Source organism: Oryx dammah, unplaced genomic scaffold, assembly GCF_014754425.2.
Source record: "Oryx dammah isolate SB20612 unplaced genomic scaffold, SCBI_Odam_1.1 HiC_scaffold_11, whole genome shotgun sequence".
NCBI lineage: Eukaryota > Metazoa > Chordata > Mammalia > Artiodactyla > Bovidae > Oryx > Oryx dammah.
Window position 1 is genome coordinate 45,534,637 of NW_024070195.1, and position 23,616 is coordinate 45,558,252.

At 37.0% G+C, this 23,616-nt stretch overlaps 1 protein-coding gene across 1 annotated transcript in view; it reads left to right on the top strand.

Annotated features, from left to right (window-relative positions):
• The window catches only part of HCRTR2 (hypocretin receptor 2), a 139,619-nt gene that overhangs the window by 111,432 nt on the left and 4,571 nt on the right, over window positions 1-23,616 (top strand). Inside the window, exons 4-5 of the mRNA XM_040249184.1 lie at window positions 10,351-10,466; window positions 21,104-21,324. Of these exons, the coding sequence (XP_040105118.1) occupies window positions 10,351-10,466; window positions 21,104-21,324 (337 nt within the window). The remainder of the gene's footprint in view (window positions 1-10,350; window positions 10,467-21,103; window positions 21,325-23,616) is intronic.

The following is a 23,616-nucleotide window of genomic DNA, read 5'->3' on the forward strand; positions in this document are numbered from 1 at the left end:
GGAGTAATTTAGTTAATCATGATGAAATTGAATCATAAATTAAATTATTTGTTCAATATTATGAAGCAAACAAACACATTTTTTTGTACATTCTTCTTTTATTATTTTATTTGTTTATTTATTTATTTTGTGTGTGTGTGTGTGTAATACCGAATCTTATTTATTATTATTATCATTATTTTTTACTTTACAATTGGAGGCTAATTTACAATATTGTATTGGTTCTGCCACACATCAACATGAATCCACCACGGGCGTACACGTGTTCCCCATCCTGAACCCCCCGTCCCACCTCCTTCCCCATACCATTGCTCCGGGTCATCCCAGTGTACCAGCCCCAAGGATCCTGTATCAAACCTGGACTGGTAATCCATTTCTTATATGATATTATACATGTTTCCATGCCATTCCCCCAAATCATCCCACCCTCTCCCTCTCCCACAGAGTCCAAAAGACTGTTCTATACATCTGTGTCTCTTTTGCTGTCTCGCATACAGGGTTATCGTTACCATCTTTCTAAATTCCATATATATGCATTAGTATACTTCACTGGTGTTTTTCTTTCTGGCTTACTTCACGCTGTATAAGGCAAAGTAATACTGTATTGAGTTGATCATCCACAAAATCAAGCAATAAAAGATATTATGTTAGTTTTTCATACATTAAATGAAATCAATATAACTTTATGTTTTTAAGAAGTGCATGAAAAATACAAAGTAGGTTCTTATCATTCTGCTCGTCAGACATCTAGTTTATTATAACAATTTTTGCATAGCATAAGTTTTGTTAATATAAGATTTGTATGTCTCCATTTCTTTTCTTTTTTTAATTAATTAATTAATCTATTTATTTTTGGCTTCACTGGGTCTTTGTTGCCACCAGGGCTTAGTCTAGTTGCTGTGAGCAGGGGCTACTCTCAAATTACAGTGCAAGGACTTATCGCAGTGGCTTCTCTTGTTGCAGAGCATGGGCTTCTAGGGTCCATGGACTTCATCAGGTGGCCAAAGTATTGGAGTTTCAGCTTCAGCATCAGTCCTTCCAATGAATATTCAGGACTGATTTTCTTTAGGATGGACTGTTTGGATCTCCTTGCACTCCAAGGGACTCTCAAGAGTCTTCTCCAACACCACAGTTCAAAAGCATCAATTCATCAATGCTCAGCTTTTTTATAGTCCGACTCTCACATTTGTACATGACTAATGGAAAAACCATGGCTTTGACTAGACAGACCTTTGTTGGCAAAATAATGTCTCTGCTTTTTAAATGCTGTCTAGGCTGGTCATAACTTTTCTACCAAGGAGTAAGCGTCTTTTAATTTCATGGCTGCAGTCACCATCTGCAGTGATTTTGGAGCCCAGAAAAACAAAGTCTGTCACTGTTTCCATTGTCTCCCCATCCATTCATCATGAAGTGATGGGACCAGATGCCATGATCTTAGTTTTCTGAATGTTGAGTTTAAGCCAACTTTTTCACTCTCCTCTTTCACTTGCATCAAGAGGCTCTTTAGTGTTTCTTCGCTTTCTGCCATAAGGGTGGTATGATCTGCACCAGTTCAGTTCAGTCGCTCAGTCGTATCCGAGGTGGTATGATCTGCATTCTCCCAGCAATCCAGCTTGTGCTTCCTCCATCCCAGCATTTCTCATAATGTACTCTGCATATAAATTAAATAAGGAGGGTGACAATATACAGCCTTGTCAGACTCCTTTCCCGATTTGGAACCAGTCATTTGTTCCATGTCCAATTCTAACTGTTGCCTCCTGACCTGCATACACATTTCTCAAGAGGCAGGTCAAGTGGTCTGGTATTCCCATTTCTTCAAGAATTTTCCGCAGTTTGTTGTGATCCACACAGTCAAAGGCTTTGGCATAATTAATAAAGCAAAAATAGATGTTTTTCTAGAACTCTCTTGCTTTTCTGATGATCCAATGGATGTTGGTAATTTGATCTCTGGTTCCTCTGCCTTTTCTAAATCCAGATTGAACATCTAGAAGTTCACAGTTCACATACTGTTGAAGCCTGGCTTGGAGAATTTTGAGCATTACTTTACTAGTATGTGAAATGAGTGCAATTGTGTAGTAGTTTGAACATTCTGTGGCATTACCCTTCTTTGGAATTGAAATGAAAAGTGACCTTTTCCAGTCCTGTGGCCACTGCTGAGTTTTCCAAATTTGTTGGCATATTGAGTGCAGCACTTTCACAGCATCATCTTTCAGGATTTGAAACAGCTCAAATGGAATTCCATCACCTCCACTAGCTTTGTTCGTAGTGATGCTTTCTAAGGCCCACTTGACTTCACATTCCAGGATGTCTGGCTCTAAGTGAGTGATCACACCATCGTGATTATCTTGGTCTTGAAGACCTTTTTTGTACAGTTCTGTGTATTCTTGTCACCTCTTCTTAATATCTTCTGCTTCTGTTAAGTCCAGACCATTTCTGTCCTTTATCGAGCCCATCTTTGCATGAAATGTTCCCTTGGTATCTCTAATTTTCTTGAAGAGATCTCTAGTCTTTCCCATTCTGTTGTTTTCTTCTATTTCTTTGCATTGATCACTGAAGTAGGCTTTCTTATCTCTCCTTGCTATTCTTTGGAACTCTGCATTCATATGCTTATATCTTTCCTTTTCTCCTTGGCTTTTTGCTTCTCTTCTTTTCACAGCTATTTGTAAGGCCTCCCCAGACAGCCATTTTGCTTTTTGGCATTTCTTTTCCATGGGATGGTCTTGATCCCTGTCTCCTGTACAATGTCATGAACCTCAGTCCATAGTTCATCAGGCATGCTATCTATCAGATCTAGTGCTTTAAATCTATTTCTCACTTCCAGTGTATCATCATAAGGGATTTGACTTAGGTCATACCTGAATGGTCTAGTGGTTTTCCCTACTTTCTTCAGTTTAAGTCTGAATTTGGTAATAAGGAGTTTATGATCTGAGCCACAGTCAGCTCCTGGTCTTGTTTTAGTTGACTGTATAGAGCTTCATTTACCTGTCATTTTCCTTATCTTATCCCAAGTTAAATCAATGATCTAACTCTAAAAGTATACAGAGATGTCATAATTGTCCTACAACCAATATTACAGTGTGGAAAGAGTGTAAACCATGTGGATTCATATCTTTCAAGTCACTTTTGGAAAAGTCTTGCAAATACTGTCTCCTTCATGGTACAAAATACCTGAGAACTCTGTCTTGCTGAAAATAAGACAATAAAAGTGTAATATGGATGTATCATTAATGAAACTCTATCTTCTTCATTACCTATAGTTTGTTCATAAAAGACCACAAGCCATTAACTTCTTGGCACAAAAATAAAATGTGTTAATGTTTATTTTAATTATTTTAAAAAGATTTTTTAATAAATTTATTTATTTTATTTGGAGGTTATGTATGTTCATTGTTTGCTTCAGTCACATTAATTTATACATCTGAAATTTTTAAATTATCCCCAAATTGTAACCATACTTTCTTGATTTCTTGGTTTGTAAATACTTCCACAGGATAAATCCTAATGGAAGAAAGTAATTTTCTTTCTGCACTCAATCTAAGATATGTTTTTACCAGTCATTAATCCAACTTTTAATGAGCATATCGGTTCAGTTCAGTTCAGTCACTCAGTCGTGTCCGACTCTTTGTGACCCCATGAATCGCAGCATGCCAGGCCTCCCTGTCCATCACCATCTCCCAGAGTTCACCCAGACTGATGTCCATCAAGTCCATGATGCCATCCAGCCATCTCATCCTGGGTTGTCCCCTTCTCCTTCTGCCCCCAATCTCTCCCAGCATCAGAGTCTTTTCCAATGAGTCAACTCTTCACATAAGGTGTCCAAAGTACTGGAGCTTCAGCTTTAGCATCATTCCTTCCAAAGAAATCCCAGGGTTGATCTCCTTCAGAATGGGTTGGTTGGATCTCCTTGCAGTCCAAGGGACTCTCAAGAGTCTTCTCCAACACCACAGTTCAAACGCATCAATACTTTGGCGCTCAGCCTTCTTCACAGTCCAACTCTCACATCCATACATGACCACAGGAAAAACCATAGCCTTGACTAGACGGACCTTAGTCGGCAAAGTAATGTCTCTGCTTTTGAATATACTATCTAGGTTGGTCATAACTTTTCTTCCAAGGAGTAAGCGTCTTTTAATTTCATGGCTGCAGTCACCATCTCCAGTGATTTCGGAGCGCCCCCCCACCCACCCCAAAAAAAAAGTCTGACACTGTTTCCACTGTTTCCCCATCTATTTCCCATGAAGTGATGGGACCAAATGCCATGATCTTAGTTTTCTGAATGTTGAGCTTTAAGCCAACGTTTTCACTCTCCTCTTTCACTTTCATCAAGAGGCTTTTTAGTTCCTCTTCACTTTCTGCCATAAGGGTGGTGTCATCTGCATATCTGAGATTATTGACATTTCTCCCGGCAATCTTGATTCCAGCTTGTGTTTCTTCCAGTCCAGCGTTTCTCATGATGTACTCTGCATATAAGTTAAAGAAGCAGAGTGACAATATACAGCCTTGACGTACTCCTTTTCTTATTTAGAACCAGTCTGTTGTTCCATGTCTAGTTCTAACTGTTGCTTCCTGACCTGCATACACATTTCTCAAGAAGCAGGTTAGGTAGTCTGGTATTCCCCTCTCTTTCAGAATTTTCCACAGTGTATTGTGATCCACACAGTCAAAGGCTTTGGCATAGTCAATAAAGCAGAAATAGATGTTTTTCTGGAACTCTCTTGCTTTTTCCATGATCCAGCAGATGTTGGCAATTTGATCTCTGGTTCCTCTGCCTTTTCTAAATCCAGATTGAACATAAGGGAGTTCACGGTTCACGTATTGCTGAAGTCTGGCTTGGAGAATTTTGAGCATTACTTTACTAGCATGTGAGACGAGTGCAATTGTGTGGTAGTTTGAGCATTCTTTGGCATTGCCTTTCTTTGGAATTGGAATGAAAACTGACCTTTTCCAGTCCCATGGCCACTGCTGAGTTTTCCAATTTTGTTGGCATATTGAGTGCAGCACTTTCACAGCATCATCTTTCAGGATTTGAAACAGCTCAACTGGAATTCCATCACCTCCACTAGCTTTGTTCATAGTGATGCTTTCTAAGGCCCACTTGACTTCACATTCCAAGATGTCTGGCTCTAGATTAGTAATCACATCATCATGATTATCTGGGTCGTGAAGATCTTTTTTGTACAATTCTTCCGTGTATTCTTGCCACCTCTTCTTAATATCTTCTGCTTCTGTCGAGCCCATCTTTGCATGAAATATTCCCTTGGTATCTCTAATTTTCTTGAAGAGATCTCTAGTCTTCCCCATTCTGTTGTTTGCCTCTATTTCTTTGCATTGATTGCTGAAGAAGGCTTTCTTATCTCTTCTTGCTATTCTTTGGAACTCTGCATTCAGGTGCTTATATCTTTCCTTTACTCCTGCTTTTCACCTCTCTTCTTTTCACAGCTATTTGTAAGGCCTCCCCAGACAGCCTTTTTTTTTTTTTTTGCATTTCTTTTCCTTGGGGATGGTCTTGATCCCTGTCTCCTGTACAATGTCACGAACTTCATTCCATAGTTCATCAGGCACTCTATCTATCAGATCTAGACCCTTAAATCTATTTCTCACCTCCACTGTATAATCATAAGGGATTTGATTTAGGTCATACCTGAATGGTCTAGCGGTTTTCCCTACTTTCTTCAATTTAATTCTGAATTTGGCAATAAGGAGTTCATGATCTGAGCCACAGTCAGCTCCTGGTCTTGTTTTTATTGACTGTATAGAGCTTCTCCATCTTTGGCTGCAAAGAATATAATCAATCTGATTTCGGTGTTGACCATCTGGTGATGTCCATGTGTAGAGTCTTCTCTTGTGTTGTTGGAAGAGGATGTTTGCTATGAGCAGTGCATTTTCTTCGCAAAACTCTATTAGTCTTTGCCCTGCTTCATTCCACATTCCAAGGCCAAATTTGCCTGTTACTCCAGGTGTTTCTTGACTTCCTACTTTTGCATTCCAGTCCCCTATAATGAAAAGGACATCTTTTTGGGGTGTTAGTTCTAAAAGATCTTGTAGGTCTTCATAAAACCGTTCAACTTCAGTTTCTTCAGCATTACTTGTTGGGGCATAGACTTGGATTACTGTGATATTGAATGTTTTGCCTTGGAGACGAACAGAGATCATTCTGTCGTTTTTGAGATTGCATCCAAGTACTGCATTTCAGACTCTTTTGTTGACCATGATGGCTACTCCATTTCTTCTAAGGGATTCCTGCCCGCAGTAGTAGATGTAATGGTCATCTGAGTTAAATTCACCCATTCCAGTCCATTTTAGTTCGCTAATTCCCAGAAAGTCTACGTTCACCCTTGCCATCTCTTGTTTGACCACTTTCAATTTGCCTTGATTCATGGACCTGACATTCCAGGTTCCTATGCAATATTGCTCTTTACAGCATCGGATCTTGCTTCTATCACCAGTCACATCCACAACGGGGTATTGGTTTTGCTTTGGCTCCATCCCTTCATTCTTTCTGGAGTTACTTCTCCACTGATCTCCAGTAGCATATTGGGCACCTACTGACCTGGGGAGTTCCTCGTTCAGTATCCTATCATTTTGCCTTTTCCTACTGTTCATGGGGTCCTCAAGGCAAGAATACTGAAGTGGCTTGCCATTCCCTTCTCCAGTGGACCACATTCTGTCAGGCCTCTCCACCATGACCCGCCCGTCTTGGATTGCCCCCCAGGCATGGCTTGGTTTCATTGAGTTAGACAAGGCTGTAGTTCTAGTGTGATTAGATTGACTAGTTTTCTGTGAGTATGGTTTCAGTGTGTCTGCCCTCTGATGCCCTCTTGCAACACCTACCGTCTTACTTGGATTTCTCTTACCTTGGGCGTGGGGTATCTCTTCACGGCTGCTCTAGCAAAGTGCAGCCGCTGCTCCTTACCTTGGACGAGGGGTATCTCCTTACCACCACCGTTCCTGACCTTCAACGTGGAATGGCTCCTCTAGGCCCTCCTGTGCCTGCGCAGCCACCACTCCTCGGGTTGCTCCTCCTGACCGCCCGCCCTGGCCTCGGGCACGAGGTGGCTTCTCCTGGGCGCCCCTGATCTCGGATGCGGGGTGTCTCCTCCCAGCCACCACTGACCTCAGACTCAGGGTAGCTCCTCTCCGCCGTGCCTGGTGAGCCGGCTCGCAGCCGCCTGCGGTTAGTGAGCGAATATAGTGAGCACCATATGCTTAATGAGCATATAGTGATTATCAAATAGTATTTCGGATACTGGGGATTTATAATCTTCCTCCTCTTGGATTGTACTGTCAAATTATTCTTTGGTGGTTTCAAAAATAATAATAATAATGGAGATATTCTTTACATCATGGCATTTGGCCTATTGTCATTAGGAAAATATATAAATATGTGTGTTTATTAATAGGAACATTTATTGAAGACATTTATCAGGGAAAAGATAATAAAATATATGAAAGATTAAGGTGCAGTTTAATGGATACATGAACTTTGAAAAGACTGTCCAAACTGAAAATTTGGAAAATTATATTATTTTTTCCATTGAATTCTTGATAGTTATAAAATGAAGGAGAAAATGTCATTTTTAGATAATTATATTAACATGTTCAGTTAATAATGGACCTCAACTCATTTAAGTTTTGTCTGTCCAATACATGATATTATTATTTAATCTGGTTTTTTAAGTTTATTTTTTAATTGAAGGACAATGGCTTTACAGAACTTTGTTGTTTTCTGTGGAACATCAACATGAATCAGTCATAGGTGTACATATGGAACCATCTCCCTCCTTGTCCCAACCTTCTAGGTTGATACAGACCCTCTGTTTGAGTTCCCTGAGACATACAGCAAATTCCCATTGGATATCTATTTTACATATGATAATTTAAGTTTCCATGTTTCTCTCTCCATACATCAAGACTAAGGAAAGATCTACATTTGCTCCTTACTTATTGATTTGGTATATATACAACAATTTATGCAGATTATACCTATTTATTGGTTGAGTAGAGACAACAAATTTTAATAGCTTTTAATCTTTAAAATGTTGTTTTCTAATTTAGGGAATGCCTAAGTGAATACATTTTACGTAGCTCCTTTCTAGACATACGAATGTCTTAAAATATATAAAAGATATTTCTCATCAAGTGCAGAGGAAGATCAAAGATGGTTTTAACATATAATTTAAACTTTCAGTGGTATTTCTGGATTTGCAATTAGCTTAGACTCTGAGCATGAAATGAGGAATTTAAGATGATTATGTTTCACCAATTATCTAAAATAATCTCTTGCATGAAACAATCTATCCCAGCCTGCAAATATAATTTTTGCTTTATCAACTTTTGTCTGTGTTGGCATTCATTAACATAATATGCCCTTACTGGTCAATTACATCTTTTTACAGCTATTTATAAATATGCCACTTGCAGAATGAGCTTTGTTTCCCATCTGTTTAAAACTGCAGACTGTTATCATAGTGTTGATATCCATATATGCATTAAAAAAACAAATGACTTACGAAATCTACCTGTCTCCTTAGTTTGGGGCAGACATCAGGGATTCATGGGTATGTATGCTTCAAAGGTACATTTTTTATGGAGGAAGAGTATGTGACACTTTCTTCAAAACAAATAAAAGTTCAAAGCCACTGAGGTGCCTGGGAAGTGCCGAGGTAACTCTCCAGTTCCTTGGCTCCCCTATTGCTGCACGGACTGTGGAGCTTCAAAGGAAAAGGATGTCTGTTATTCCTCCCTTCAGGCTGCTCAGAGTCTATCACTTTTTATGTAACTGGCCTGTTTTACAGGACAAACTTGAAAGGAAGTTAGAAGCTGATGAGCTCAGCCTGAGCTACCTGGGCCCCTGAGGAAGTTAAAAATGACACCTCAAGTTGATCTCTTAGAGCTCCTGGTACCACACGCACCCTGCCATCCTCTCTAAAGATAGCAGTGGAGAAAAATATCTGTCTGAGAAAGAAGGCAGTTTTAAGAGTAAAAATAAGACTATTAAGTTCTAGAAGATAAGACTATAAAATCAATATTATGGAGGATATTTAACTCATTGATACCTTTAAAATATATTCAATAAGAAGTCAACGAATTGTAAACCTTTGTTATCAGCAATTATGGTCATCATAATTATTTTTGGCTAAACCTGAGGATAAATTGCTGTTATCACATTTGATCACATAACTGAGTCTTCATGTTTCAAAATACTCTCTGAAGTAATGAAACAAATATAATCTATAAAAATGATAGCATTGTCCTTCTGTAATAGTATAGAACCAATCCCATTGTCAATATCAAGCTCAAAATAAGTTATGTAATTTTTAGAATTAAAAAAATCTATTTTGCTAGTATTTAGTTAGAATTGTATATAGTTAGTGGCATTTAATATCCATGGTATCCATCTAGTATATATTGTTTCTTGTTAAGTAAAAGTAGCTGGATCACTATGACATATTCAAATACTAGTATAAGAGAAATATGCTTTAAAGTATTTTAAAAGTCAGCCATGGATATATTTTAGAAAAGCTAAAAATTGATATTAAGCCACAGTGTCACTCAATTGATTGATTCCTTAATAAATGCCTTAATCTATGATACATATCACCTGTATACATAGAATTAATGATAAATAAGAAATTACTATAATCCTAGATGTGCTTATGCCTTATTCATAAGAAAATACCCACATTGGTTTGAAATCTAACTTTAAAGAATCCTAAAAATTTCATTTTTATTAAAAGTACATGCATTAACACACAAACACAACTTACTTAAATAAGCATTTTGTATATGTTCTAGGAAGTCAACAAAAAGAATTGTTATCAAATGTTTGCTGTTTTATTTTTAAAAAAAACATTCCAAATTTGTATTTGCAGATACAACTGGGAATAATTTCCCAATTTTTAAGAAAGAAATTAAGAGGAATCAACTTAATTTACAGTCTCTTGCAATTTTAACAAAAGCTTTAGCAATTAAATTTTGAATAATGTCCCTTCTTGTAAATCCAAATATAGGACAATCCAAATTGTTTTATTAATAGCCAGATGTAATCAAGAGAAAAAACGGGCTTTTAATAAATGAACACTTGGCTTTGGATAGACTGTGTAGCACAAATTAAAATAATGTTTAATTGCCTCTTCTCTCTGAGTAGATTAAATGGCATTAAGACTTTGCATTTAGTACTTAAATGTAAGAAGCTGTTATTTTTAATCACTTTTACCTTTGTGTATATATCACGACAGTAAAATCATATAGAAGGTAAAGTGTATTTTAAAAGTAAAACATTGATAAATGTACCTTTAAAAAATCTATGAATTATAACATAAGACTTTATTATTTTGACTTTCACTGCAGGTGAAATTTACCCCAAGATGTATCACATCTGTTTCTTCCTGGTGACGTACATGGCGCCACTGTGTCTTATGGTGTTGGCCTATCTACAAATATTTCGTAAACTCTGGTGCAGACAAGTAAGTAATTTCAAATACTTTTCTTGTGTTTTCTTTACAATGTCCTTGAAAACAAAATTTGAGTGAACTGAACCAATATAATGTGTTTAGCAAAGGATTGTGTGTTCTTCTAATAACGTTTTCCACTAAATAATGAAGACCTAGTCATGAAGATGGGCTTGGCTGGTGGCTCAGATGGTAAAGAATCTGCCTGCAATGCAGGAGACCCAAGTTCAATCCAGGTTGGGAAGATTCCCCTGGAGAAGGGGATGGCTACCCATTCAATATTCTTGCCTGGTCTAGGCATTTTGAAGAGTGATATTTAGGAAATGTTATTTTATGAACTGCTTTAATGGCTAAATTTTAAACCTCTGTGATTAATTGACTTGATTTTTTGTCTAGGACTAACATTACACATTTTACTTTTTATGAGAAATAAACAAAAATTCCTTTAAAATTTTCTGAGACTGAAAGCAAATATTTATATAATGCTTTTTTATTATGTGGGTAAATCTCCAACCTCAAAGATTTTACTTTGTTTAGAAGAATCAGGCAGAATTGAGAATTTTAGAAATTGTTTATAATGCTGATTTGAGAGTACTGAACTTTGTTAATATAATTTTGCTCTGTATTCATTCACTCAGTTATTCATTCATCAAATGGTTGCATTTCTTTCACATGTATGTCTGATAAAAGTTCCAGTCTGTGGCACTGATGAATTCATAGCCTAGAAGAAGGAAATGGTCAGTTGCAGGATAAAAATCACCTTAATAAGTATAAGCCACAGGAGATCAGAGGAGAGCTTAGTGGAGGTGGATCTAATTCAGACCAGGTAACATTTAAGCTCAACTTTGATGAGTTGAAAGAAATCAAGGAACATGTAGTGGTTCATAAAGGGACAGACAAAGGATATAACTCAGCTTCTTATACTTGCAAATTGTTTCTTAAAATGCCACATTTCTCAGAAACGTATCTGTCTCTTTTCCTAAATTTTGAGTTTGTGGAAAGCCATGTTCTTAGTCTGTTTGCTTTGACATATTTTATCCAACTGAAAGAATTTACTGAGCCACTTTCCTCATTAAAAAGATTTCATAAAACTTTTATTTGAGGGTAAATATGAGCCTTAATTTGGATCTGCTTCATTCTTTATTATTCAAAGCAATTTTCACAATCATCTTTTATCCTTTCATAGGAGCAATAGCTGCATTTTTCAACCCTGTATGTCTCCAAATGTTTTCTTTTCTTTTAATTTTTTAAGTCAATTATTTTCTGACCTTATAAATGCATTCTGTTCCCCAGTCTTTGCAATTAAAGTAACAAATGTGTATCACTATAAGCCATGAATGGTGATTTTCCAGATCCTAGAGATAGTTTCCTCAACACTCTCCACCTGGCCATGAAGTCAACTGCAAATATTTTAGTGTCTTTTCCTTTTGTACCCCACTTTCTGGTAAGTGTTGTCAAACTGTTCCATTTTTGCTCAGTTATTCTGCTGTGAAAAAGCCCAAGGTATGTGGTTTGCAATAGCTTATCTCATCCATGTTCTATATCAGGGGTGAGGATGACAGTGACTGTGCGCCCCTGGTCTTCTTGGTTCAGAACTTCATCCAAAGGAACAGCATTCCCCTGGGTGTGCCATTTTGGGATCCAGGGAAAGGGCAAGAGAGCTGGAAGAAACATGCAAATTCTTTGAAAATGTTTGCTTTGAACTGGCATATGCTAAGTCTCCTCACTTTTCATTGGCTCAGACAAGTCATGTGGTTAAGCTTGAACAAATAGAGATCTCCTTACAAGCTGTGCAAGTGAATGACCAGAGCTGATATAATACAGAAATTAATGCAGACTGAAGGTCCAGACTGCCTCAGTTTAAATCCTAACCCTTCAGTTTAGCACATGCACGAATTCTGTCAATTACTTAAATTTCTGTGCCAAGCAGGATGCATAGCACCTAGCTCACAGAGTCAGTACACTTAGATGGATCGGTTCAAGTGCCTCAAGCATGAAAAGTGCTCGTTAAATAAAATATCTTCATAGTATAGGCTGTTATTTGGCCTTTCAACTCACTCTGCTTATATTTCTAAAATAACAAGCATGTTTTGAATTGATGTTTGTGACTGCTTTCTTAGATAGACCTCTTTCATAGCACTTTTAAGTAACATGATAATGATTTTTTGTCTGTCTGTTCTAATCTACCAAGACAGAGAGTGTACAGACTAGTTTTCATCTGTAGCCCTACAACTAGAACCTGCTTAGCACATTCCAGTTGCTCAATAAATACTTTATAAGAAAAAACTTAGTGGAAGAATGAGGGAAAGTGCTGGGAGAGTTTTGATAGCTGAGCAAAGAAGGGAATCATTGTTCAGTCACTGAGAACAAAGTTCACAGAAAAATTAGAAAACACATTGGTGAGCATGTAGGCATAAAAATATTGTAGATTTAGGTTGACATTTTAATGAGAAATATTCCCAGTGTTAAGTGCATCCCTACTTTCATATTTTTACTTGTTAGTATGCATTAAATATAATAGATGCTTATATTTGTTTATTTATTTATTTACAGAATGACACAACTTCCAAATTTCTTGCATGTACATGAATCACAACTTCCAAATTTCTTGTATGTACATGAATTTGTTTTGCTCATCATCTTCCCAACACTTAACATGTTAGCTTACACAAAAAAAGTATTCAAAAATACTTATTTTTGAATGCTTATTAAATAATTATATAACTGCCAAATCCCAACCAGTTTACATCTTCATTATAGTTCTCCATTTCTCAAACTCTAATGTAAGTTCAAAATTATATTGCAGATTTAGAAAAAGGCCATTTTTTTTTTAATGAATTGTCCTCTTTAATACAAGCCACATGATCCAGAAGATTTGCAATAAAATGCTTGGCCTGTGAAACTAGCAACATTTACAAACAGATTGCAGTGGAAAACAACGAGTTCATCTGAGCTCACGTTAGCAATGATGATAAAGTAAATTAACCTCAGGTGGTGATTATGTAGAATTCTTCTTGAGCAACTCTCAAATTCCAACTGTGAGTGTCTATAAACAGAGTTCTAAGGCATTATGTGTGCCATAGGCCACATCAAGTGAACCATCAAACATAGGTCCTGTCTTATGTGCTCAGAATTATAGGGATGTATGGAATCTGTTACATTCTTTGAAATTTCTAAGTGTTAGTTTATTAGGGAACAAAGTGTTTGTCCTTGTCTGACCTTCTCAAGGATTTTAAACCTCATTAAAATAACTATCCAATGCTTTGCTCTAAACAAGGTCTAAATATTCTTTTTGACAATGTGACTCAGAGAATTCAGTCAGTTTAGAAATTCTACAGACTCTAGAACTCCTCTTTCTAAGACTCACTAAATCTTCACTCTTGTGCATCTGGCAACATTTTTTCAGTTCTAGCTCTTATATAATTCAACACTTCAGTCTTAGGTGAACTCATGCCAATTCATCCCACACATATTTATTGACAACCTACCACATATCTGGGACTGCATGAGCAACTAGGAATGAACTGTGCTGATACTTGAGTCTGGAATTGAATTTCCATGGGCCTTCCCTGATGACTAAGTGGGTAAAGAATCTGGGAGACACTGTAGATGTGAATTTGATCCGTGGATTGGGAAGAACCCCTGGAAAAGGGAATGGCAACGCACTCCAGTATATTTGCCTGGGAAATCCCCTGGAGACAGGAACCTGGCTGGCTCCTCCACGGGTCCAGAAACAGTCAGACATGACTAAGCAGCTAACTCAAGGATTAAAATTTTGAAAGAATTACTCGTTCCAATTCTTATCACATTCTCTTCTGCTACCTTTTATTCTTCAACATTCTTCAAAAAGAACTTAAAATAATTAATATTAGATGATATTGAGTCAGTCTAGTATGAGGAAATAAACAGCAAATGGTAATTACAGAGGCAGAATCAAATGCCAGTAACAAGTACACACAGAGATAAAAATAATTATGTATGTAAATATAGAAGAGAGTATAAATGTATTTTTATTTGAAATTATTTTCTTCTCCTATTGGGCTTGAGATAACATTGTAAAGTGATAATTATAAAACTGTGAATCTTTAGCTTATCATGTATGAAGATTTAATTCAAATGAAGGAGGGAATGAAGCTATATTGGAACAAAGTTTTTGTATACTATTGAAATTAACTTGACATTAATCCAGACAGATTGTTTAAGTTGTCAATTGTACTCCTCAGGGCAACCACTAAAAAATAACTCAAAAAGAATATAGTGCAAGAAGCAACAGAATAAAAACTGTACTAGAAAATATCTGTTTAACAGAAGATAAAGAATTAATAGAGGAATAGAGGAACAAAATAGACCCTTATATATATATATATATAATGTATATTTACATACATATATATGGAAAATGGAAACAAAAAGCAAAAGGATAGATGTAAATTATACCTTCTCAATAGTTACATTAAATGTAAATGGATGAAGTTGTTTAGAGATTGGCAGAATAGATAAACAAATAAGATGACTCAACTGTATGTGGTCTACAAAAGATGCAAATAGATTAAAAGTAAATTAGTGAATAAAGAGGTACTACACAAGCAGCACTGGAGATTCAGCTTCAGCATCAGTATCAGTCCTTCCAAAGAAATCCCAGGGCTGATCTCCTTCAGAATGGACAGGTTAGATCTCCTTGCAGTCCAAGGGACTCTCAAGAGTCTTCTTCAACACTACATTCAAAAGCATCAATTCTTCAGCACTCAGCCTCCTTCACAGTCCAACTCTAACATCCATACATGACCACAGGAAAAACCATAGCCTTGACTAGACGGATCTTAGCCGGCAAAGTAATGTCTCTGCTTTTGAATATGCTATCTAGGTTGCTCATAACTTTTCTTCCAAGGAGTAAGCAAGCATCTTTTAATTTCATGGCTGCAGTCACAGTCTGCAGTGATTTTGGAGCCCAAAATAATAAAGCCTGACACTGTTTCTACTGTTTCCCCATCTATTTCCCATGAAGTGATGGGACTGGATGCCATGATCTTCGTTTTCTGAATGTTGAGCTTTAAGCCAACTTTTTCGCTCTCCTCTTTCACTTAAATCAAGAGGCTTTTTAGTTCCTCTTCACTTTCTGCCATAGGGTGGTGGGAGGGATTGGGGGCAGGAAGAGAAGGGGACGACAGAGGATGAGGTGGCTGGATGGCATCACGGACTCGATGGACGCGAGTCTGAGTGAACTCCGGGAGCTGGTGATGGACAGGGAGGCCTGGCAGGCTGCGATTCACGGGGTCGCAAAGAGTCGGACACGACTGAGCGACTGAACTGAACTGACACAAGCAGTATGTTGCACTGCCTGTGCTACACCACCAGGTGGCACTAGTGGTAAAAAAAAAAACCTGCCTGCCAAAGCAGGAGACATAAGAAGATGGGCTAGATCCCTGGATGGGGAAGGTCCCCTGGAGGAGAATATGGCAACCCATCCCACTATTCTTGCCTGAAGAATCCCAGCCTGGTGGGCTACAGTCCACGGGGTCACAAGAGTCAGACATAACTGAAGCGACTTAGCATGCATGCAAACACTAACCAAAGGAAAGCTGAAGTAGCTGCACTAATAGTAGACAAAGGAAGCTTAATAAAAAGTGTTACTACAAATAAAGAAGGATATTTCATGATGATAAATCATTCAATTAAAAAATTCTAAGCCTATATGCATTGAACAACGGAAGCCCACAATACATGAAGCAAGAGCTAGCAGAATTGGGGACATAAGCAGACAATTCAATAATAATCATAGAAGACTTCAACACTCATATTTCAGTCATGGACAGAAAAACCAGGCAGAAAATTAATAATGACACAGAAGACTTGAACAAAACTATCGGTCAACTAGACCTAACATATCCACAGGATACTTCTTCAAAAGTCCAGAACACACATTCAAGTACACACTGGAGAGTCTCCAGGCTAGATCATATGATAGGCTATAAAGCAAGCTTCAACACATTTTATGCGATTGAAATAGTAAAAAAGTACATTATCCTACTTCAGTGAGACAAAGAAAATGGTTATGATTCTGACCATAAGAACTTAGCATGTGCATTTAAATACTAAAAGAGAAGAGCCAAGGTAAAAAAAAAAATAAGCTGTCATAAAGGAGTCATAAAGTTAAGATTGCTATTATTTTGAATAGATTTATTGCATTAAGTTTATACATCAATTGGGAGAAATTGATATATTAACAATATTAAGTCTTCTGATCTGTGAATGTGGTACATCTCTTCACTACTTTAGGTCTTCTTTAATAGCCCTTAGAAATTTTCATAATTTTATCTATACATATTTTGTCCACATTTTGCTAAATGTACTTCTAAAATACATGTTTTGCTATTGAAACTTGTGTTGTTTTTATTTTAAACTTCAAATCATTTATCACTAGTGTATAGAAATATAGCAAATTTTGTTTACTGATTTGGGGTCCTGTGTATTGCTAAATTCATGACTTTAGTTCTAGTGGCATTCTTATAAATCCTTTAAGACTTTCTTTGTAAGAAATGATATGTTCTCAATAGAATCATTTTATATACCTTTTATCTATTTAAATAGTCTTCTTCTACTGGCTAGGATCTCCAGTACAATGTTGAGTAGATGTGTGAGAGAAACCTTTGTTGGCTTGTTCCCAGTCTTGGAGGAAATTGTTCATTGGCACCCCACTCCAGTACTCTTGCCTGGAAAATCCCATGGACAGAGGAGCCTGGTAGGCTGCGGTCCATGGGGTCGCAAAGAGTCGGACATGATTGAGTGACTTGACTTTCACTTTTCATTTTCATGCATTGGAGAAGGAAATGGTAACACACTCCAGAGTTCTTGCCTGGAGAATCCCAGGGACGGGGGAGCCTGGTGGGCTGCCGTCGCTGGGGTCGCACAGAGTCGGACACGACTGAAGTGACTTAGCAGCAGTAGCAGCACTAAGTTGGATGATAGCCCAAAAACTTTTCATAGATGCCCTTTGTCAAGTTGAGACAGATTCTATTACTAGTTTACATTAAAGTTATTGAATTTTTCAAATGTTTTTCCTTTCTTTAAAGAGATGTTTTTTCTACAAATATGATAAATTACATTGATTGATTTTTTACATGTTAAACCCATACTGTATTACCAGAATAAATTTGATTGCTTTATTGAGTCAAATCTATTATATTTTTGTATATTGTTGGATTTGGTTTAACAATATATATTTTGGGGAATTTTTCCTCTCCCTTCATGTGAAATATTTGGTCAGTGGTTTTCCTTTGTTCTCATAGTACTGATTATCAGGGTAACTAGCCTCATTAAAATTCATTAAAATATTATCTTTTCTTTGAATTTCAGAAAGAGTCTAAATAAGATAGAACATATTCATTATGATTTGATTGCATATTACACCAATGAGGCTATCTGAGCCTGCAGTTTTTGTTTGTTGGTTTGCTTTGTTGTAACAGGGCTTGTTGTAATCGGTGTCAGTTTAATTATCTTTTCTTTCATTGTATTCATTCATTTCATATAAGTTCACTGTTCACAATATTCTTTTATGCCCTTTCTAGTGTTTGCAGCACGTTTGCTTATCCTGGCCACAAACACTTCTTTAGACAGGGCAGGTTTCAAGGGCCATCATTTACGTGATACTTTCATTTCCTAACTGTGTTAATACCTGTTTCAGGATGTATTTTCACATCAAAGGTGCTCATAAAGTTTAATTGCAATAGCAGAATAAATGCAGTATGTGTGTGGGTTTGGGTATGTGTGCTGTGTGTGTGTACTGGGTGTGCCTGTGTGTATACTGTTATGTATTGTGCTTGTATAGGATGTGTGTGTGCTTTCCACAGTCAGCGTCAGCGATTATTTAGCTCTTGCTGAGATGGCAAGGAAAAGACCTTCCCCTGTGGACAAATGGCCTGAGTCTCTCAAAAGCCCTTTTGTATGACTATTATTGCTCTCATGTAACTAAAAATTAAAGTGTGTGCTCAGTCATGTCTGACTCTTTGCGACCCCATGGACTGTGGTGCACCAGGCCCCTCTGTCCATGGGTTGGGTTGCCATTTCCTTCTCCAGGGGATCTTCCTGACCCAGGGATCAAATCTCCATCAACTGCATTGGAGGCATATTCTTTTACTCCTGAGCCACCTGGGAAGCCCCTTTATATAACTTAGCATGTATTTTTAAAAAATTGTTAACTTTCATATCAGATTGTGTTGAAGTTTATGGATGGAAACTGTACATCACAATGGGAAAAGATGAACTTTCCAATAACACACATCTGTGTGCATATTCTGGCTTGTCACTTTTTGAAGATATAGACTGGATATTGTACTTCATCTTTCTCAAAACGGCTTGATAATCTGTAAAGTGGGTTTACAATAACTGTTTTTTTAGAGAAAGCATTAATAATTACTCAAGATTTTGCATCATTCCTGGTGCTCAGCTAACATCAACAATTTCTGTTGATATTGTACTGACTTTCTCTCAACATAGACAAATTATCAGTGGGGACTACTGTATGTCTTCTCACAATACGTGCAGGATTGGCATCTTCTGTCTGTATTTAGATTATCATGTAAGAGAGGACATCATCACTACATTTTTATGACTGCAGGAACCATAGTCATGCCCACTGTGGCATAGTTTCTCTTTATGGCAACTTTTTCTGATAGTTGCAGAAGTCATAAGATGCAGGATATTGATTTTTTTCCCCTCAGGGGAGCACTGAATAATAGATTGCTTCAGTTTAAATGCTCTTAGAGATTGTTTAGGAAAGAGTTCAAGACAATTTAGCAGACATTAATAGGGTTACTCATGCTACAGGTCTTCTGGGAATTTCCAACATCCATTGCAAGTTCTCAATTATTTTTAAAAATGACTGCTTAAGAAAAGACTCACAGAGGAGGAGGAAGGATTCTCAGTCAACAGATAAGAAGACTGAGTGGTGCCACCTTGATGTGAAAGGTCAGCCTACATGGCAGAACATAGAGAATCCAAAGATAAATCATTTGTCAAATGCTTTTCAATTTAAAGGCAGGTTTTCTTTATTTTCATTTGCTCCCTTTTGAGAGGGAATAGTTATGTTCAAAAGAAGCATCATATCAATTCATTTCTGTGGAAATCAAAGTAAAATTCTGTTCTCAAATTAAAGATTATCTAACAGACCTGGATCTTATGATGGGTAAAGTAACAGAATCCATCCAACATCCATTGTGAGAGACCATAGGGACACGCTGGTCTGTTCTGGCTTTCGGTGCAGAGATAAAAGCAATAGCTGAATAATCTTAATAGAACTAGGATGTTCTTATGGTGTGCTTGTTGGCACATTTTCCTTTTAAAAAATTACACATACTGAATTTTATTGTTTTGCTCACTAAACCCTATCAATCTTCATGAGCTTATAATTAAGACAATATTTGGAGGGACTCCCTGCTATTATCAAATAACTTTGAAAAGAAATGGAAAAGTACAAGTTGTGTAACTGATGTTACAAATTCCAGCTATTGGAAATGATCATGGAAGGGATTTTCAAGGTTTTTATGTGAATTTTTAAGGGTCTGGCCACAAAGTTGACTCCAAGAAATTTTATAAGAACAAATAATAAGCAACAGAGACTGTTTTGTTTTGTTTTTATTCCGTTTATTTAAGGGTTTACCTTAAACCCGAGAAGCAGAAAACCCAACAAAAGTCCCAACTCGCCATCTGCCAGCAGGTGGCAGTGTTGATGCATGAAAAGCCATGTGGGTTACTTTGAAATCACCTGCTTAGGTGTTCAGTCTGTTTCAACTCCAGGTATCCGAGCTGAATCAGAATTCCTAATAGGTGCTCTGCTTCCCGTTTTCATTTCTCTCTCTTTTAAATCAAGATTTTTTTTCTTAAAGAGTAGTTATAAAGTCACAGAAAATTTGAGTGGAAGTTACAGAGTTTTCCTCCCTCTGCCCTCCCTCCATTCATGAGTAGCCCCCCATTATCAACATCCTCCAGCAGCGGGATACATTTGTTAAAACTGATGAACCTCCATCTAGCCATCATGGTCACAGTTTACCTTACGATTCACTTTTGATGTACAGTCTATGTGTTTAGACGGTATATTCAGACACAATGTATAATGTGTGAGGAAATGTATCCATCATGCAGAGTATATCCCCTACCCTGAAATTCTCTGTGCTATGCTAATTCATCCATCTCCCCTTACCCCCGGCAACCACTAATCATTCTACTCTCCATATGTTCACCTTTTTCAGGATATCATATATTTGGAACCCTGCAACAGGTAACCTTCTTAGAGTGGCTCCTTTCACTTAGTAGTATGCATCTAAGGTCCCTCTCTATTTTTTTCATGGCTTGATTTCATTTCTTTTTAGTACTGAAAATTATTCCTTTGTGGGGACAACTTCTCTTTTTATAAAGAGATATGTTCCATTTGCAGCTCTCTTTAGACCTTGACAAAATTGTGATATTGCAACTGTTTTGTTTCCACCCAGACTCCTACTTGGCACTTGACGACGGTTTTACTCCAGAACACACTCCACTCAGCAAACCTCCCAGACCACAGGTGTCTGGGATATGCTCCTTACTATGTCTTCCAATTACTCCTCCGAAGTGGAACTTTCCTAAATCAGATAGCAATAAAGGATCTGCACTCCTTTCAGATTCCTGGAACATCTTCTGTCGTCCAGAGAAAATGGAAGGCCCTGCAGCCTCTTTCACAGCCTCGGGAGCCCGGACAGCAGACCAAATCCAGGATTAGCGCGGTGGCCGCTGAAATAAAGCAGATCCGAGCCAGACGGAAAACAGCCCGGATGTTGATGGTTGTGCTCTTGGTGTTTGCAATTTGCTATCTCCCAATTAGCATCCTCAATGTGCTAAAGAGGTAAAGCTACTTATTATTTGAAAATGAAGAGATCTGCCATTTCTCTTGGTTCTTAATTAAGGACTTTTATTTATTTATTTTTTTAAGCCAGAGAAAAATTCTAAACTGTCTGCCGAGATAGCTTGTCAGGCCAGATAACTCAATGTGTTGTTGTTACCAGCAGGTAAGAACACACAGCTTTTTAGAGTGCTGGGACTTTCAATGCTCTTATCCATGCTAATTCTCTATTGAATGACAGACAGAAAACAGATGTTCCCCCTGACCTCTTCAAGTTAATTGCTAAATCTCAGATGCAGAAAAAAATTCTAATGCAAAAAACTCATTTACAGCTTGGAGCTCTTTTTTGATCAGAACAAATGGGTTTTCCAACTTTGTTCTCAAAGACATAGGGAATGGTGACAGAATTTTATCTAAAGGACAAAAAGAGATAAGAATTGTGTTAGCGTTCTAATTATACTTAAAAGTGCATTTATGAGCACACACACACATACAAATGGAATCACAGCACATACTGTGTTTTGAATGCTTAAACAGAAAGAAAGAAAATCTATTTTTCTAAAGTCATCAAATCAAGTTTAGGATGAATAGGTGAATAGTGTTAATAACCAAAATCAACACAAAGCTTTTCAGTGAGAGAAGTTACGTTCCTGTAACCCTGCAGATACACTTTTAAGTTAAAACAATTGGCCAACATGATCAGCTGATATGGGGCAGTGGTACCCAGAAATCTTCAACTGCCTTTATTGCAAATTGTCTTAATAGTTGCACAGAGGCTGGTCCCAAGGTAATACTGGTTCTGTTTATCAGAGGACTCTAACTAAAACTAGGATTGCACCTCTGATTTTCCCCTGATTTCAGAGTCAATATCCTATCCTCACAGCTGGGGCCTCTGGAGAGAGGCAGCTTTGTCTGGAATCACACAGTCTGAAGGTGGTATAACCAGCTGCAAAGGTTTGTCATTCTCTTTGGGGCTTTGTCTTTGATTGCTTAATGACTTTTTTCCTTTACTTTTTTTAAAAATAAATTTTACTGAAGTAATGTTGCTTTACAAAGCTGTGTTAGTTTCGGCTGCACAGCGAAGTGATTCAGTTATACATATATATATATTCTTAATGACTTTATCAATAGTAAAGAAAGAGAAAATTAACTTTTCAGCAATGCTGTTTAGTATAGGCACAGCCTTAAAGGTATAAGATCTGTGGCAGGTTTGGTTCTTGAGATATACACCAGCTCACAAGAAAAGGGAAGCTTCTTTGCCCTCCACATATATATGTGTGTGTGTATATATATATATATATATATATTTTTTTTTAATTCCCTTCTTAATTTTCCTGCCCATAGAAATCATGTACAAATGTATTCTAGTCTGATGCAAAATGGTGTTTTCTGTTCCTAAGAACCTATAAACATACTGGATAGGTTTTCTCTCTCTCTCTCTCTTTTTTTTTTTGTACTTTTATTTTAGTCTGTCTAAAGTCAGTGAAAATTGGATTTACTGCTCTCTCAAAGACACACTTGGATTTCTTGCATCTCAGCCCTAGTTGAGGGCTAGTTCCAAATACCTACTTGTCCATAATATTTCTATTATTCTGACTTACAGACCTTCCTTTCTGAGGAAAATAAATGGCTTTCTAAGGAGAAAACCCATGTTAAATTTAAAATAGTTTCTGTTTTTTGAGTCTTCTGGTCTCTGTCACAAAATAAAAATTTCAAAATAACCTTTAAAGTTGTTTTTCTCTTTACCACACACATTTTCTTCAAATACTTGTCTCTGTTTACCCTCTCATTTTATACTTTTGTTTTCTTTCTCTTACAAATAAAAGCCTTAATTCTTTTATTTAGAAGTCAGTTTTTCTGGCTGGTCAAAACCAACATCTTTAAAGCAAGTCTGGTTTGTATGTTATTTCAAAGATATATTGTGATAGAGGATAGCATATTAATTCCATTTATCCACATTGTCTCACTTTATATTATATTTTTGTAAGACTAGAGTACTGCATAGAAGATCATGTTATTCCAACAATGCATTTCTATCATATGCACAAAATCCACAATCAATGATGAACCCTCTGTCAAGAAATGCATTATAATCTTCAGCCTACAAATTCATCAAGTAGTTACAAGTTGCCTGCTGTTGTCTAGTGAATAGAATTTGATAGCTGAGATATTTCAAAATATAGCACAAATCTTAAAAATGACCTTTAAGGATATAGTAATAAAATATTTGTCAGAGTTTAAAATAATGAATAAAAATATTAAAACTTAAAAATTTTAAGAAATTACCAGAATTTT